Below are 18,909 nucleotides of genomic sequence, written 5' to 3' on the forward strand. Positions count from 1 at the left end.
TGTAATAAAATATATGCCGTATTTATAATTTTGTTTCGTACGCTAAATTTTCACTTATACGATTTGATGAGCGATAGTGCATGCAATTTTTAGTTTACAAAAAAATTTGCAATTTGCAAAAAAAAAAACCTGTTAAATGATATACAGATAAAAAATGCATGGAAAAAATACCATTTGATGAACGATGGCATAAAGTTTTTCGTTTTAAAAAAATTCGTAATATTCACAAAAATTTAATAATATTTTTTAAATAATGCACAGAAAAAATAAATAATATTTATCTATATTAAATATGACTATTTAAAATTACTTTAAAAGTATTTCATTATTATAAAAATTTACTACTCAAAAAATTTAGGTCGTTTTAATACTAACCATTATTAAAACTATATAATGTAAACCTTTCCGAGGGCCAGGAATTTGATGAGCGATAGTGCATGAAATTTTTCGTTTTATAAAAGTTCGTAAAATGCATAAAAATATTATAAAATGCATAAAAAAAGTGTCTAGAAATAAATAAATAATACTTATTAAAATTAAATACGAATATTTAACATTTTTTTTAAAGTATTTCATATTTAGGTAAAAAAATTATGTCGTTTTCATGCTTGTGCCGTTTTTAAAACGATAATGAAAACTATTCTGATAGCCAGGCTTTTATTTGGCATCTTATGACTATGTTACGAGGATGACTTTGAAATAGTCAAGTGGAGAGTAAATCACTTCAAAAATGCGATAAGCGTACTCGCATCAAGTTATAAAAACAGAAGTTTAAATTTCGAGAGAAAAATGGTTTTATACTGTAGATTTAATTTTTCGAAATTACTTCCCTAAAGGAATGAAAGCTCCTCTGATCGGAAAATTTATACAACTTGAATATTCATTTAGCTGTTAAAACGATAAAATCTATTATGATTGATTTGATAAACATTTTGAGATCCTCTGACTTTATTTCTTAGATATTTTATTATCGTTCCATCTAGGTTTTCATAAAAAGAGAATAACAAAAAGACATTTTGTTTCCCTAATTTCGGTGACATAAAAGCGAAAAAAAATGAAATAATAATTATAAAATATTTATAAAAGAAAAAAATAATTTAGGAAAAGTTTATACAGTAAGGTAAGTAGGTATTTTAATAGCAATTCATTATACAAAAGTTTCTTAACAAGAAAAATATTTTTGCATGTTAATGCTGTTATATACCTTACCGACAAATAATGAATAGAAGATACTGAATGATTCACTGACTGATCGATCAACGCAATATGCACAACAGAATCCGCTGGGTCCAGAAGCATGAAATTTTGTACACATATCCCTGGAATGACGTTAAGGAACTTTACGAAAATCCTAAGAAAGGTTTATTGGTAATTAAGTCTCAACAGGGTTGAAATAAATCGAAATTGATATATCCAGTGTCCAAAAAATAAGATGACATTGTATTTATTTTGAAAATTCTTTATTTATTCTTAAAAATAAATTTCATCCCCTTCAAATGAATCCCCTCCCGATGCAATGTATTTATGCCGACGGATTTTCCAATCTTCGAAATACTGGTTTTAGTCACTTTCCGGGATGGCCTTCAGTTCCGCCTTCGCTGCGGCTTGAATCTCCTCTATCGTATCAAAACGGTGTCTCCGGAGCGGTCTGAACAGCCAGAAGTCGCACGGCGCCAGATCAGGTAAATACGGTGATGAATTGCGGAACGATGTGGGCTGAGTTTTTACGAAATGATCACGAATTATGAGTGCAGTATGGGATGGTGCATTATAGTGGTGTAAAAACCAAGCATTGTCTTTCCACAATCCCAGCTTTTTTAGGCGAATAACGTTTCGCAAATACTTGTTGACTGTTTGGCCGGGCGGAAGGAATTCATAATGCACAACAAACGCGCGCAGTTTAAATTTAAATGTCACCTTATTTTTTGGACACACTATGTGTGTGCTCACGGCTTGCAACAAAAGTTGACCATATAACTTTTTTATGAAAATTCATTTTTTAAGAAACTGTTTTTGAAAAGCAAGAAAAATTTATTCAATGATAATGGAGGCACAGAGATTTTTTATTTTTGGAGCAACCGTATTCTTTTTCCATATCTTTCCATCAAATTTCCACCAGAAATGTAATGAAATCACATTAAAATTTGCAAGTACTTAACAAGGACTGTATGTTTTGAGTTTCGTTGTTTTCCCGTGAGATCATATTCAAGGTATTTTATAACTCATTAAAGTTACCAAAACACGCAGTATTTAAGAGTTTATTTACTGTTCCCAAGTGTGGCAACGCAATCTACAAGTTCCTTTATAGATATTCAGAAATCTGATGAACCCAGAGTGCCATTTTTTTTGGGGTGATAAAATAAAATATCCGCTATTTAATTAAAAGACTGAAGATCTGAGAAAATAAACAATTTTTTTTAGCGGATTCCAATAGCCACAATTTTTATTACAAAATTGCCCCTCTTTGAGAAAAACAGTTTATCGTAATTTTTGGTAATAAAAATCTTGCATCCTCGATAAAATTGTACTGGAGGTTTTCACTATCTTAATTTTTCACGCCTGTTTTTCTATCACATCAGGAGATCTTCCTTATTTTAACGGATATCATGCTGGCGAATGGCGAAAAACAGTCTCACAGTCTAAAAAGGTACCGCTTAAGAAAAAACAGGCTTGAGAAACAATACTAAGATTTAATTTTGTTCAGTATGCAATTTGAATATCATATCTTTAATGAAATTGTCTATAAATAAAAAAGTACTACTAAGTAAATTACTATTCATTTTTATCCTTTATATATTATATCTCTCTAGACGGTTTTTAACCACGGGTATCGCACCGAGGCATTCCGCACGAGTCGAGCTATAGTTATTGAATTAACCATCTAAATCAAATCTCTGACTGTCAGTCTAATACTTCATAAAATGGAATTATTTTTCCTCATAAATTGTTTTCACCATGAAATTTTTTAACATTACTGTTTTGTTTTGTTTACTAATGGATGCTTTGACATTAAATATTTATAACGAATAACTAATGAGTTTATGGGTACATCGTTTTTATGCACCACCCTGTCCAGTATTACATCCCTATGTGTAATAAATGGGAAAGTAAGGATGTTTGTTTGTTTGTTGGTTACGATTTCACGCAAAAACTACCGAATGGATTATATGAAACTGTACAACAAAATAGCTCATACATCAGAATAACCCATGAGCTATAATTTATAAAGAACTATTAAAAAAAAAAAATTAAATTTGATATTTTACTGCTCCACCTATCGTCAGCATTTTGAACCATAAATTAACAAGTAAAAACAAACAGTTGACTGAGTTAGTTGTTGAAATACCACGCATAAACAGTGTTGATTACTCTATCACATTTCACATAAATACATGTCACACATACATAACTGATATTCCCATATAATACATGCTATGCAATTTACGCCTGATTTGCGCCCTCGCGGGTAAACAGTGATGTTTACGAGAAAATATTTCAAACTAAAGTTGTTTATTTTTTTATAAGAAACATTTTTTACATATAAACTTTACAAGATCCAATTGACCTATGTTGCTCATTTACGAACTTGACCTCACTTTTTACGTCCTGAGTACGCTGTAAAAATTGCATCTTGATATCTCTTTTCGTTTTTGAGTTATCGTGTTGGCAGACAGACGGACAGACGGACAGACGGATAGACAGACAGACGGACAGATGGACAGACGGACAGACGGGTAGACGGGTAGACGGACAGACGGGTAGACAACCGGAAATGGACTAATTAGGTGATTCTATGAACACCTATACCAAAATTTTTTTCCTAGCATCAATATTTTTAAGCGTTACAAACTTGGTACTAAACTTAGTATACCTTGCATATTACATATATGCGTGGTATAAAAATTAAAGAATTTACAATTGTAAATTCACAACAATTTATAACCACCTTTTCTGGTATACTCAATGAATTATGACTATTTTACACTTTAAAAAAATTTAAAACTATGCATATATTTCAGCTGTGTAAAATAATCCCTTCGAGTGTTATGGATGAAGGATAAGTGAGATCAAGAAAGGTGCAAGCTATAAAATGGTGGTTTTAACTTTTAAGCCCACTGAAGTGTGCGGGTATCAAGTTAGTACTTCTTATACCTATATTATAAATAATTTTATGTTTTATAATGACTTGTCGTGTGTATAATACCATCATATCATACCATACCATTCCATAATATATTTTTCATTATAATATAGGTATATAACAATATTTAAAACATTCTTTAACCATTATTATTTATTCATAAATTATACTTCAATTTCCTGTGTATTTATTATTTTCATACAAGTAATTACTTTTCATTATAAACATTATTGTAAGATACTGAGTATGTGGGTATCTACCTCCTCCGTGAGTTTCTTTTATTTTTTACTTTTACATTTTTATATCCTGTAAATATATAATATATATCAAGGCCTACTAAATTTTGTGCCAAATTTGACATGCCGTCCGTGATCATGATTACTCAAAAACGAAAAGAGATTTCAAAATTTTTACAGCATACTCAGGACGTATAAAGTGACTTTGAATGTGTAAATGAACAACATAGGTTAATTGGGTTTTGAGTCCGTAGGACTGATCTTGTGATCTGTCAGAGAAAAAGTTTAAATACACTCCTTATAAAAAAAACTAGTTTTGTTTGAAACGCTTTTCCGTAAACATAATTGTTTAGGGAGTTGATAATTTGCAATTAGCTTCAAGTAGTGATCTTGTGATAGATAATAGACCTTTTTCACATTATTTTTTTTATTTTTTTAAATGAAAGTAAATGTCTTGATGAATGGGCTAATTCTTTTCTCCGATTTTTTTGAGCCATATGACCGAGAAAAAAGTATTGAAAATAATTAAAATTCAAATGGGCGAAAACGATCCGGAAACTCACGAAGTTGTACGAATGGCGCTGTGACGTCAGTTCGTCAGTTGACTTTGACTTATTATCGTATAAAATATATCGGGCGTGTTTTGTGCCTCTGTGCCCGAATCCTACTTCAAAACAGCAAAAATAATTAAACAATCAAAGCATTTGACATCGACAACTTTTTCTTCATTCTCGTCATTAGTGAGCTCAGTACAAGTTTGGTTTCGAATTCGATGTTCAGGGCCCATTTTACCTCGTACTGTGAAAAGATGATTTTCTCGTGTGACAGAAACCCATCTAATTGCAGTGTCTTCACATAGCTCTCCTTCGAACATTTTTTATGAAATTTTATTATTCACATTTTGTTTCTAGAATGCTACGTATTTTCTTATTAAAATTATTACCCACAAAGTTGCTTTTACTCCACGAATTTCGGTTGCATTGAACCTGTCATGTTACACTATAAACTCCAATACCATAAAAATAGTTATTTTTGGTAGATTTAATTGATCTGCCTTTGAAAATCCGGGTCGATTTTTGGATGCATTTGATTCTTCACTTTCAGAAATGAAATAACATAGACAATACCCCTTTAAAGTTGATATTAACGATATTTTAACACGGCTGTTGACACCGTTTTATTGTCACTGCTTGTCGACTTGATGTCACAGATCGTGTGAAGTGGAGCCAAAACAAATCGTTTAAAAAATTTCAAATATTGTGACTGTTTTACAATTTTTTTCATAGTTTTTTTTATTGCTAAAAATGCGTAATTTTCGAGTTACAGGTTCTACTAGACATATACTTTCATAAAAAATTAACCAAAAGCATTTCCGTTTTCACGAAAAAGTTATATTATGCCGTTTTTTTTTTCCAATTTATTAAAAATAATGCAAGGCACTGGCATTGAACACTTTCTATATAAGGTATTTCAACAATTCTTTCAGTCAATTGTTTGTTTTCACTTGTTGTAAGTGTTCTATAGATACAATGTATATATAAACAAAAGATAAATATTCCGGCGTGCTGTTTCTGCTTTTACCCGAAATTATAATTTCTCGTAAAAATCCCTTCCATACTCTTACAAAGTCAGTCGAGAAACGTGAATGTGGAGGTGCTTGTGTGATGCCTCACCGACCCGAGAATACATCGAAAGAGTGTGGATAGTTATCATACAATTAATATCACCGGTTCGAACAGTGTTCTAGAATTTTATCTTTCTATAAATGATATCGATTTTGTTGACCCACTCCAATTATTTTGTTTTTATTTTCTATCATGCATAATTATCTGGCCTTGTGCAACCCATTTTGGATTAGGAACTGACTGGTAAGGTTAGAAAATTGTTTTTAATTCAACTTTCTTAAAATGGGTCAAGGCTCATCTTAATCACGTACCAATAAAAGAAAGTAACAGTGACACAAAACTGATAACTGGCATCTAGATTTTTACATATTTTAGGGTGATAAAGACTATTAAGCGAAAGTGTATGCATCTTAAATTCTCGAACCTTTTTCAATTCGGTTTTAATTTAAATAAAACTACTTTCAGGATTGTATTGATATAAAAAGTACTCAGATTTTAGAAAAGCATATTTAAAACGTTTTGTTTCGAAGTAAACATGACCGAAAATTACCGGAGTAGGCTAAAAATATTTTTGAAGGGCTTCTCACAATTGATGCGAGTGATGTCCAGATCAGAGTCTCGGCCTACTGTCGGACTGTGGATTCGTTTTTAAAACAAAATTTTTTAAAATTTTTTCCTGTACTTAGTGCTTTTTTGGCTGCCATCTAACCTCATCTAATTATTTAACCTCATTATGTCAAGGTATTATTCAGTTCAATAAGTTTTCATTATCCTTTATATTTAGGTATCAATAGAAAGGTATTCTATATCAAAGTAAATACGGTTCTAAATTATTGACTATATACAGCAGTTGTAAAGTATCTTGTCGATTAACTATTCTATGGTTTGCGAATATTACAGGTGTATAATAATGTAAATGAGAATAGACCTTTTTCATGAAAAACAGAAATGCTTTTTGTTAATTTTTTATGAAAATATAGGTAGAGTAGAGCCTGTAACTCGAAAATTACGTATTTTTAACAATAAAAACACTATAAAAAAATTGTAAAAAAGTCACAATATTTGAAATAATTAAAAACGATTTTTTTTTGCTCCACCGCACACGTGATCTTTGATGACAATTTGACAAGTTATGACAATAAAACAGTGTCAACATTCGTATTTATACATGGTTATTATCAACTTTAAATGCCAATGTTTTCGCAAATTTGAATTTCAATGATTTTCATTGTCTAGAAAACAGAACGGTCATATGGCACCAAAAAATCGGGGAAAAAAATTAGCCCATTATCAAGACATTTACTTTCATTTAAAAAAAGAAAACAAAACAAAATGTAAAAAAGATCTATTATGAGTTCCCCATAAGTCAAATGTTCTAACAAAATAGTCATTTGATGCTTTTTGTAAAAAATTATCCCTAAAAAAATCCAGGGAAAATATTTTGTCTAAGAATTTGGCAATTTGTAATGTTGAAAGCTTGAAAAGCGTAATTTCAGAACAATCCTCAAACGTTTTTGTATTTCAACTAGATTTTAGTCAAAATACTCTTAAAAAAATGATTTTTATCAAAAAATTTCGAAAAAATCGGGAAACTTGCGTTGTAACTTTAAAGATATTCATGTTCTAAGGTAATCAGAAGCTAATTGTACCGGAAATTCGCACAAAATTTTTATCAAGCAAATTGATTTCAAAACATGTTGGTTTCGAGTTTGAAAATTTTTAATGCTGGAAACTTGGAGAGCATAAGTTTTGTAAAATAATTCCTAGGCGTACATTCAAATTTTTGTTCTTTCTGTGTCAAAATACTCTTGAAATAGAAGTCAAATTGGTTTTTCCAATTAAAAAAAATGAATAAAAACAGGAATAATTTCAAAAGTTGAAAGCTTCAGAAGTATATTCTATAAGGAATAATCCCCAGATGAACATCCAAACCACATGTTCGTCCTTTTTGCTTAAAAAAATTATTTGTTTTCAAATTGTTTTCAAAATCATTGATGAAAAACACATCAATAAATCACCAAAAAGCTTATAAAAAAAGCTAAAAGCTCAGAAATCTATGAATTATTGATATTTAGATTTAGGTTAAATTGAAAGGAAAATATCGAGATTCTTGAGACATCGAAGTATTTCGAACATCCTATATGAATGAATATTGAGGTTATGTTTTGAATCAGAAAGAAAACGTATTATATATATTTTAACAAAACCAATTCCTAGTCGTACAGACGGAATATATACAGTTTTCCATAAAGAGTGTCCGACCCTTAAATTGAAATTAAACTAATTGTATATATGAGATATCCTAGAAATTTTATATGCCATTTTGTGCGATTTTAATATCAATCAGAGGGTGACCAATGCTTCTTTGAGAAGCACGGTGGAATTTACATAGAGTTAATTGCATACAACAACACATACAATGTGGAACGAATTTTTCTGATCTTATAATAATGGGGTTTAACCTCCGTTTCTCTGACATATGCCTTAACAGTGGCCACCCGCATCATTATTTGATAATCTTTATTTATTAAACTACATAAAGACAATTACATTTTTTGATGTGAGTGGAATCGGTTACTTCGTTCTTATCCATCCAACGACAATGTGATCAATTCTGCACCCCCATTAATTTGTTCACATTGACGCTGCCTCGATTCGAACCCGCAACCTCCCAGTCAGTAGCCTAACGGTCAAAGATTAACGCCTTAGAACGCTCGACCATTGAGCCGGTTCTATGATCTTATAAATAAATCAAAAAAAGTTACTTACAACATCATCTGCATTTATAAACATATAATAAAATTAATTAATAATTATTATTTATTGTCACAATTGTTATCACTAAAAATATGAAACAATTCAATATTATGACATTGCAATAATTTTGACAAATAAATTTCAACGAGTTATACCGAACAGAGGCGGATATCCGTAAACTAACGAAAGTAGACGAACAGGCCCGAAAATTTCCGAAGGTGCTTACATCTTTAATCTCGTGATGATAGAAATTCCCTCAATTTCGAAAGGCTTGAAAGGAAGAATGAAGGAAGATAGAAAGACCACGGATATCTTTTGAGAATAAAAGTTATGTTTAAAATCAAGCGTGAACGTCACGCTCAGAGCGGGAGTGTTGGTGAGTTCAATAGAGTCAAATTAGGTGCGTTAAAAGTCAGCTACAAATGTTCGCATATATTAGGTTGATTACTAAATCAAAAGCATGCCTTTTTTAAATTAATATTACAATTAATTCGTACAGCAAAAGGTAAAAGTACAATGAAATTCTTGAGAATATATTTGACTTCTAAAATTAATACCTTTAATTTTCAGAAAAATATCATGTAAATAAAAATGTAAGCGCTACATTTATAATATACGAAGGCACGAAAGGAACACGAACTTCTATCGAATACTATTGGTACAGCTTCCGCTTTGTCCCGCTTTTCTAAGAAAATAGCAAAGTTATCTCATTTAGCAAAAAACTGTAGCATTCTTAATGGAAAACCTTTGATATGTGTAGTATGTAGGTGTGTAGTATATAATCACTTCAACAATTGCTCAAGTGAAACGAGTTTTGCTATTTAGAGCAAGACTTCACACCAAAAACTTCTATTTAGTTATTATTATTTTCACTCTTTTTCTCACTATGATTTAAATTTAAAACTGTTTTTCTTTTCAGATTTTTATGCTCCAATGTTCTTTGTAATTTATTTTCTCCATTATAATACAATTTATATATAATACATTGATTGTAGGAGGAACAGTGAACTAATAAACTATTAGCAAACAGTTAGTACTTATTTAAGTGCAAATCTTAGAACTATTTATATTTTATGAACGACCAAAGACTTTTATGAGGTTTTCTTGAGGTTGCTCAAATTTCGAAAACACAATACTCGACGAACATTTTAGAAAGTTTTATGAAAATGCTCCTAATGTTCGACGCTAATTGTAAAATACATGATCAGAGTTCGTTGAGGAAATAATACTTTTGAGATTGAAATTTTTACAGGACCGGGCGAAAAATGTTCTTATAAGGGTGTAGAAAACCAAACCAAAATCAATAAAATATGGAAAAAACAATATTTTGAAGTATTATTAAACCCCCAACTAAAAAAAAGGGGTGTTATAAGTTTGGCCGCTACGTGTGTGTGTCTGTCTGTGGCATCGTAGTGCCTAAACGGATGAACCGAAAAAATTGGCGATGATCTTCCAAATCGGCTCCGTTTGGAAAAGCCTTCCTTTAAATTTAAGGAAAAAGGCAATTTAATGGAGAGTGTTCTCAGATACGTTTCAAATGCGAGTTTAGGGTTCCGTAGCCAAAATATTTGTCGGGAGTTTTTTAAATTTTGTAAATTTCTTTTGGAAGCGTTTAAAATTTCACAAGGGTTAAAAAGAAATTCGTTATTTTGATGAAAATTTGATATTTACAAAATTAACGAATATTGCGTGGTTTTGAATGGAATCCCTGATTTAAAACCACACAAAAATCGTTACTTTCGAATGGAACATTTGATTCAAATCGAATTGAATCTTGTGTTTTTTACATTTCTTAACAATTTTTGTTATGCGATTTTTTTCATCTCACCTCGCCGTTTTCGAGATGTCCGCTTGGATGTCGAACATATATACCTTTCAGCCTCTTTTCAAGCAGAACCGAGAATTTTAAAGAGGCAGCCACGCGGGCACCTCGCAAATAGGTTTCAGGAGACAATGAAAAATGGATTTTAACAAAAAATACAAGAATTTTTATATTGGGAGTAAAAATTCAATCAATCGTATTTTATTTTGAGTACACACCTAAAAAATTTATAATCTAATACATTGCCAATGTATATAGATGGAAAACCCATCGTCTAATGTTTTGAGAAAGTACAAAAGAACAAAACAACTAAAATAAAAATAAAACTGAAGAACAATTTTACAATATTGGCATTAAACAATTTACATAAAGACTGTTCTTTCTCCACATCGTTTCAAACTAAAGCTATATATATATAATCTGGAACAATCTTATAAAACTACTTATCAATAGTCCTGTAGTTGTGTAGCTGGTGCTTTCTACGAAGAGTTAAAATATATAAACTGTCTTTCAGATAGAAAAATTCTCTTGAGAGGTAAAAGTAACAACGGCAGAAATGTACAACATGTGTTAGAATAATTGTCCTTTGACGATGAAAGGTATGAAACTTTTATCATACTGAGGAAAAAATTATTTTCTTCAAAATTTCTATTTTTAGGTATTTGAGCGATTTTTAATAAATATATATCATTCTTCAGATAATGTCTACGTATTTAATTTAATTCATGATGTCTACGTTTTTAAGTACTGTCTTATAAATCGAGTGCGTAAAACGGCTACACACATCTTACGCAAACATTAAACTTGATCTAGATTTTTAAGCTCAATAAAAAACTCACTCTACTCCATAACTGGTAATCGATAGATGGACACTTTCAATTAGAAAGTGGTTATTCATAAAAAAAGGAACATTTTTTGTTCCAAACATTTTTCCGCAAATCGTACAGCTAAGTCGAAAAGTGGCTGAAAAGTTTTCCCAAAATTGTTTTTTCGTATTAAAATTTTTAGTTCGTATAATTGTTTCGAAAAAAAAATTTCCAATAAATCCATTCAAAGTGCTTTGTTGCTAACAATTACTGTCTACACTATTCGGCTTACAAAAAATGCTTGAAAGAATAAGTGTTTGAGTATTTAAAAAGAACAACTTTCTAATTTAAAGCGTTGATCTAATGTTTGTCAGTTATGAATCAGAGTGAATTGAACCTGAAAACTGAGATCGAATTCGATGATGGCATTAGATGTACCTATGCCTTTGAACCATTTTCCTTGATTAAATTTATTTATCGAATTTCAAGCATATGTTAACTTAAAAAAGCATCCTGTATGCTTTTTATATCATTGCTTATTTAGATGGGCCCTTAATGACACTGGTATTCACCCTACAATCCTCAATAACTGCTGCTGAAAATTAGAGGGGAATTTGAACACTGAAACATTTTGTATCAAAGTGCTCACCTACATAGATTCACTACTATGTGACGTATTTATTTTGTTTGATGATCATTTAAGCTCTATTTGTGTTTTTATCACATTTCAATTGCTGTTCACAACGGACAGACAATCAGACCGAAGAGTATTTTTGTATTAACCTTTTTTTTTTCCTACCATACCTTCTTTTCTTAATTTAGTTTAGAAAAGTCATTTTCATGGAAAATATTAAATTGGATGTGTATAATAGATTTTAAAAGCTTTTCAGAAATCATCTATTACCTCTGGGAAGATTTTTAGTATTCATATTCAATAGGGCATGTAAATCCTTTGATTTTCAAATTTAGATATTAGAAATATAATGTTTTGAAAGCATTTTAGAACTTAAAAACTGTAAAATATATTTTCTAATTTCAATCAATAGGACACACTCAAATATTTTTTGAGAAAAATAGTCATAAAATTATTTTTCAAACTTACCACCAAAAACATCGCACCGTAGTACAAATGATGCACCCTCTGAAAAGGGTCCCACTACAGACGTTCTTTCCAAACCAGCATCATCTGTGATAACAATTTTTTGTGGCGGAACTGAAAAATAAAGACGAAACTATATTAAAAATTGGTTTACATGGTATTTATCTAAAGAAATAGATATTTTTGCTGCTTCAGTAGGATTAGATTATCATGATTTTTTTTTGGAGAGGATTTTAGTGAAATTAAGAAATGTACAAAAATTAATGTGGGCGGCATTTTGATTAAATTAATTCTTTTTGAGGAATTTTAAATAAAAAACCGTTCTGTTGTAATGAATATTTAGTGATACTTTTAAATCGCTAGCCTCAAAACCATCCCTGAAACACTCAAGAAAGTAAGAATATGTGTTTTCACATTAATATTTGCTTCATTCAACATTATTACTTTGAGGGAATAGAAACTGTCTTTTATTTGAGCGACCTTAAACTTTTTTAGATGGGTGTTCTTTATCGCTCGTTATTTGTTTGCTAGTTGGAACTTAAAACCAAAAAAAACTGCAACTAACACCAAAATTCGACATCTAGGTTATCTTGGGAAACTAAAATTTTTTCAATTTATTCAGGTTGCCATGAGTTTTGAGAAAATGCAAAAATCTTTTTATCACTGTCTATTTCTATTTTTTGTCAAAATTTTATGTTTTATCATTTCAAAAAATTGAGTTGTGAAAGTTATCAGAAGTTAAAGAAAACAGAGATAACTTAAAGTACAAAGCAATTTTTATATTATGTCATAATAAATATCTTAATCAAACCAATCTAATACTACATTTATTTCATACAGGAAAAACTAAAAGTAGCAATAAAAATTAATTCTTTAAAGAATCAAACAAGTGTTTAGCTTCTAAAATTAATACCTTAAATTTTCAGATAAATATCTTGTAAATAAAAAAGTAAGCGCTTTATTTATAATGTACCAAGATACGAAAGGAATATAGTTCCTACTGGGTATTTCACGACACCTCTCGATCTTTGTTTCTTTTCAACCAATTATTTCCCAAATGATTGCTAAATTTTGAGTAATTTTGGATCTGGCCATGTATCTAAAGTCCCTCCAAAATCAGGCTCATAAATATGAAACTTGAAATAAGTTATAAAAACTCTCGAGTGCAAGAGAATACTAGCACAGTTTCGGTAATTACAGGAGATCAAAATTCATCGGTTCAATCAGACTTTGGAATACCTTGGCAATCGTAGCAAAGACATTTAAAACAACAACAAGTCAGTTTGGAAACGGGAAAAATGTAAATTAAACTTCCTTCGTGTGTTCCCAAAGTTTATTAAATGTGTGTTAATAGTTCAGTATTTTGAAATGGTAACCCAACAAATTATTATAAAAATGTTATCCTTTTTTTCAGTTGTTTAATTCTAATATTTCTATCATAAAAGAAAAATCAATTATCCTTGATTCCGGCTTACAACCCCTTTTCCTTCCCCTCGATATAATCTTTCTATAACAATATATTGCACTCATGTAATCATATTCACGTTCATTAAACTCACTAATGGTACGGAAAAAAAAACATTTTAGTCTGCTTTTTTTGTGTCGAACAAAAATATTTGCAAAAAAAAGTTTGTTTTTAGAGTTTCATATTTAAAAATTTTCCATTCAACATAAATCATAATATTGGCAAAAATGATTGATGACGTTATGAGTTTTTTTTTCCATCCACCACCATCTTTCAACATGGTTTTCTTTTTGTGTGTCATTGAAAAATATTATGAGGAAGCTTTATGTATACAGGGTGTACGAAAAGTTCGAGACTCCTTGAATTTTAGAAAATAATGACTAAAAGTCGTACAAAACTAATTACTAAAGGATTTAACCTTAATCTTAACTATGAAAGTCACTTCAAAATTTTAAAAAACCGCCCGACAAATTTTCGAGTACGGACCCCTAAGCTCGCACATGAAACACATTTAAGAACACTCATTCAATTACCCATTTTCTTAAAACATTTTGAAGAACGTCACAAACTTAGTTTTTTTTTTTGGGTACAGAACCCTAAACTCGATCTTGAAACATAGCTAAGAATACTCTCCGTTAAATTACCTTTCAAACCAAAAAAATTAAAATCGCTTCATCCATTTACGGGCTACGATGCCACAGATAGACACACACACAGAAACACACACGTAGTAATTCACTATAAAAGTATTATATCAGTGATGGTTTCACGTAAGTATCAAACTGTTCTAGAGCACTGCGTGTTTCTTTTTCATTTATTAATGCAAAGGTCTGTAAGAAGTCTTATATTCAAGACCTTAATAAGTAATCATATTTGACGTTGAATTGACCTTCATTGTCAAGTTTAAGATCAAATTCACGAACAAATCAAATAGCTTTTGTCTTATTCATGCATTCACTTATTAATTTCAAATTTAGGGTGGGGGGTTTCGAACTTTTTGAATACTTTGTATGTTTTCATGCATGCATATTTAAAGCGAATATTCAATAAATGTGTTTTTACGTCCATGTACTTGTTACAACTAGGATGATTTATGGAGAAATATTTTATGAGTTTAAAAATTTTATTTGATCTCCCATTATAAAATCATATAGTATTTTGCTCTAAAAATTTAAAATGAAACTAATAAAATATCTTCACAGTGTATTTTTTAATTTCCAATTAATGCAAATATTAAAATAAATGATAACATGGTAGACTATAAAACATGAAAAATTCACAGTAGAAAAGCTTTTTGAATTATATCAAGATTGTCTCCAAAAAATTCATATTCGATAAAATAAAACAAATTGTTATGTGATTATTTTTTTCGGTCTTAAATATACGAAATGTGAATTTGCCTTTTCGTACTGTGTATAGAGGATGTGTGGTACTTTTCATAAAATTTTTTTCATACTTTACTAAAATGAACATAAATTGAAAATTGTTTTTCTATCGAGAAATATTTATCAGTATTTTTATATTATCTTGTGAAGAAAACTTGTTACTTAATACTTCAAAAACTAAGCGGATGTAGATACTTTTCTTTGTAAAAAGTACCTCTAAGAAGTTAAATTCAAGATGGCTGAATTTTGAATATTTATTTTGTGTGTCAAATTAGGTAAGGATGAAGCATGAGTGGCATCTGAGAGCCGTTGGGCTTTATCCATTTACAAAGTGTGCATTACCGAAAAAATTTACGTAATTTGCTAAATTTAAAAAAATTTTAAAACAATTTACTACCATCATCTTAGGGTTTTACCTCTCGGAATGTAACGGAATATGGTGAATTCTTGTATAAACTTTTGATAGTAAAAATGTTGTCTCAAGAATCTCGAAAATACGTGTGTGCGTCCTTAGATATTCAAGGTCAATGGTCGTAAAGTTCAGCTTTTTGATAATATATCGTTTCTTTTACCCCCAGTTGCATATTTACATTTATTATAAAACTATAAAAGTTGTAGAAGATAAAATTCTTTTTGTCTACAGTTTTGTTTGTACGTTGAACCGTTTTTGAAATAGAAGGCAGAAAATGAAGGCGCTCACCTTCGTGCTTCAGTGCTGGGGATATTTATAAATATAAGTTAATAAATAATTATTTAAGTAGTATTTAATGAATAATTCAGTAAAAAAACTGTGTAATAGACAAGGTCAATCGTGAATTCCAGTTTATTATGCGGTTCTTTTGCTCTATTATTCATTTAATATACGTATCACTGAGCGCTCCATCTTCTGCACCCTCTATTTAAAAAACGTTCAAACGAATAAAAAAAGGTTTCATACAAAATTTTCAAAAAATTATATCTTCTATAACTTTTATAGTAAATGTAACGAATGTACGATTAAAGGGAAAGAAAATGAGATATTCTCAAAAAAAAAACTGACTTTCGCGACCTTAGACCTTGACTATCTAAGGACGGGCACGGTTATTGAGATAAAACCTAAAGCTTTGCATTAAAATGGATGCACTTCACCCGCCTATTTTTGTAACGATTTTGTGCATTTACTTTTAGCACGTGATACTGAACCCATTTAAATAATAAATTAAGACCTGCAATTTAGTGCATTATGGACAAGTGCAATGAGTTGCTATATTACCTGCAGTATAACTTATGTCCCTCAGCGAATAAAACAACTTTTATTTAAATATTCAGCTACTAAAATCAAAATTTTACAATATATATATTATTATTGGTATTTCTACTAAATAATAAAAGCCAACATTATATTATACAAACAATAAACCAATATTTTATAAAATTATTTATATATAATAATTATTAATAGTATGTTATCATCATCCATTACTTGTGGTATGGTAGAGGTATGATTAAATCCATCAAACCACAATCATGGGTTATTGTACTTAATTATTGCACTGTGTGCAAATCCAACCATTGATTCACTCTACTATACAGCGGAGTAAGAGTATCTTTCAAAATAGGGCAGTGACATGCCCAAGTTGACACATGATTTAAAGCTCCGGATTTAGATTACATTGGCTGCCCACAACAAACACACTTAAAAGTATCATATTGAGTGATATTATCATCTTCACCGATGGCGAAACACGATCTACCTAAGCTCTAAGGTAGCTCAAGATGACCGAACGTCCTTAAAGAACCTGGTGGACAAATAAATGTTAACCAACGGTCTCCACTGTGTTCTCTGCTGCAACCCTTGTCCAATAAGGTCCCAAAGTGAGGCGTATTTCATCTTCCCATCTTCTTTTTGTGCGACCATGCCTTCTTTTTCTACCTCTTGGCTACCATAAAGTAGCCTATTTGCTCCACTTATTTTTATTACACCGTAGTATATGGCCGGTACAACCCCGTTTTTGGTGAGCAATGCGCTAGAGTATATCGGTTACTCTTGTTCTGTTCATTATTATAGATTGTCTGATTCTGTCTTCAGGCTATGCTTTTCAATGAGTGCCCAAGACTCACACCCATACGTTATGCAAGGAAGAATACATGTGTAAAATGTTATTCTTTTAATTCTAGGGCTTTGTGTTTTGCTCTTCATTATTTCCTTAAGTGACCAGTACTTTCTCCAACCACTTACTATTCGTGCGTTTGGAATTACTTACGCTTTAACCAACTGAACCACTAGGGTGGATCATCCTATACTTAATCATATTTAATTCATATTATTGTGTTTTTGAGAGCTGCTGAGGTCTATTCTATACATAATCATATTATTATTAATTCATATTATTTGTTATTACCTATATTTTTGGTGTACATATTTGTTGCAGAGTTTATAAATGAATATAATATACACAATAATATTTAAGCGGTGATTCGGTGATGCGTTTATTTGATACAAAACCACCAAGTGTTAAAATAAATAAAGTGGCATTTTATTAAAATTAATATTTTATACATATTAGATACATGCGTATATGGTTAGGCAGGCAGTGAGGTTTGTTAAATTTTATATGTCATTATATGGCTATTTAACAAACCATTTTGGTGTGGTCAATATATGTGAAGTTAGCTTATCAATTAAATACGTGAAACTCATATGTCTAAAACTATGTTTAATTTATGTTTAAAATTCTAAAACTATTCTATTGGATTTAACACAAAGCCTAATAAAACGGTAGTTTGAAGTGTAAAGTTTTGGTGCAATTGTTTTGATTGCTTTATTCTATGTTTTTTGGGGTGCTGAACACGAATCTGAAGTTTCCCATCAAAAATTTGCTCGGCAAATATGAGAAATCATCAAAAAAGCACAAATCATGTCTTTTAGGGGTTTTCAGCTTATAACTTGCAAAACAAGCACTTTATGCAAAAAGTGTTTATGTAGTAAAATAAAGCAAAAAACTTCCTATAATTTATGTCTCTCAACATTTTTTCGTACGTGGTATGGTTTCCACGCAATAGAGTGCCGAAATATGGAAGAAAATAGCATTAAAAAAGTTGCTTTAAAAGTTAGCATTAAAAGTCATCATTTGTATTTTATGTTGGTGAACATAATTTGATATATTAATTAGGCAAATTTCAGTAAAATTCAGTATTTATTATTATTTCAATTTTTGTTGGACAACTTCAGATTCGTGTTCAGCACCCCAAAAAACATAGAATAAACCAATCAAAACAATTACACCAAAACTTTCCACTTCGACCCTTTTTAGTGCACCGTTTTACTGGATTAACACTTGTATCAGATTATAGCTAACAAACAATGTAAATGATTCATTTCAAATTTTATCTACTTCCCACTGTCCCATTAGTCCCCAAGTTAGCTGATGGAACAGATGAATGTAAACCTGGTATGGATACCGAGGACATAGGGACATTTCAGAAAATTTGAAGCCAGCGAGCTTGTTAGAAATGGTACGCACAATGCTAATGGACACAAGTATCAATATCACACCACAAGTATCCAGGTGGTACTCCTTAAAGAGGATATCT

At 30.5% G+C, this 18,909-nt stretch overlaps 1 protein-coding gene across 1 annotated transcript in view; it reads right to left on the minus strand.

Annotated features, from left to right (window-relative positions):
- Window positions 1-13,066, minus strand: part of LOC123293021 (protein turtle-like) — a 434,897-nt gene extending 421,831 nt beyond the window's left edge. Inside the window, exons 1-2 of the mRNA XM_044873737.1 lie at window positions 13,042-13,066; window positions 12,490-12,600 (exon numbers count right to left, since the gene is read on the minus strand). Of these exons, the coding sequence (XP_044729672.1) occupies window positions 12,490-12,600; window positions 13,042-13,066 (136 nt within the window). The remainder of the gene's footprint in view (window positions 1-12,489; window positions 12,601-13,041) is intronic.
- Between the last annotated feature and the right edge of the window lie 5,843 nt (window positions 13,067-18,909).

This window comes from Chrysoperla carnea, chromosome 2, assembly GCF_905475395.1.
Source record: "Chrysoperla carnea chromosome 2, inChrCarn1.1, whole genome shotgun sequence".
NCBI classification, from domain to species: domain Eukaryota; kingdom Metazoa; phylum Arthropoda; class Insecta; order Neuroptera; family Chrysopidae; genus Chrysoperla; species Chrysoperla carnea.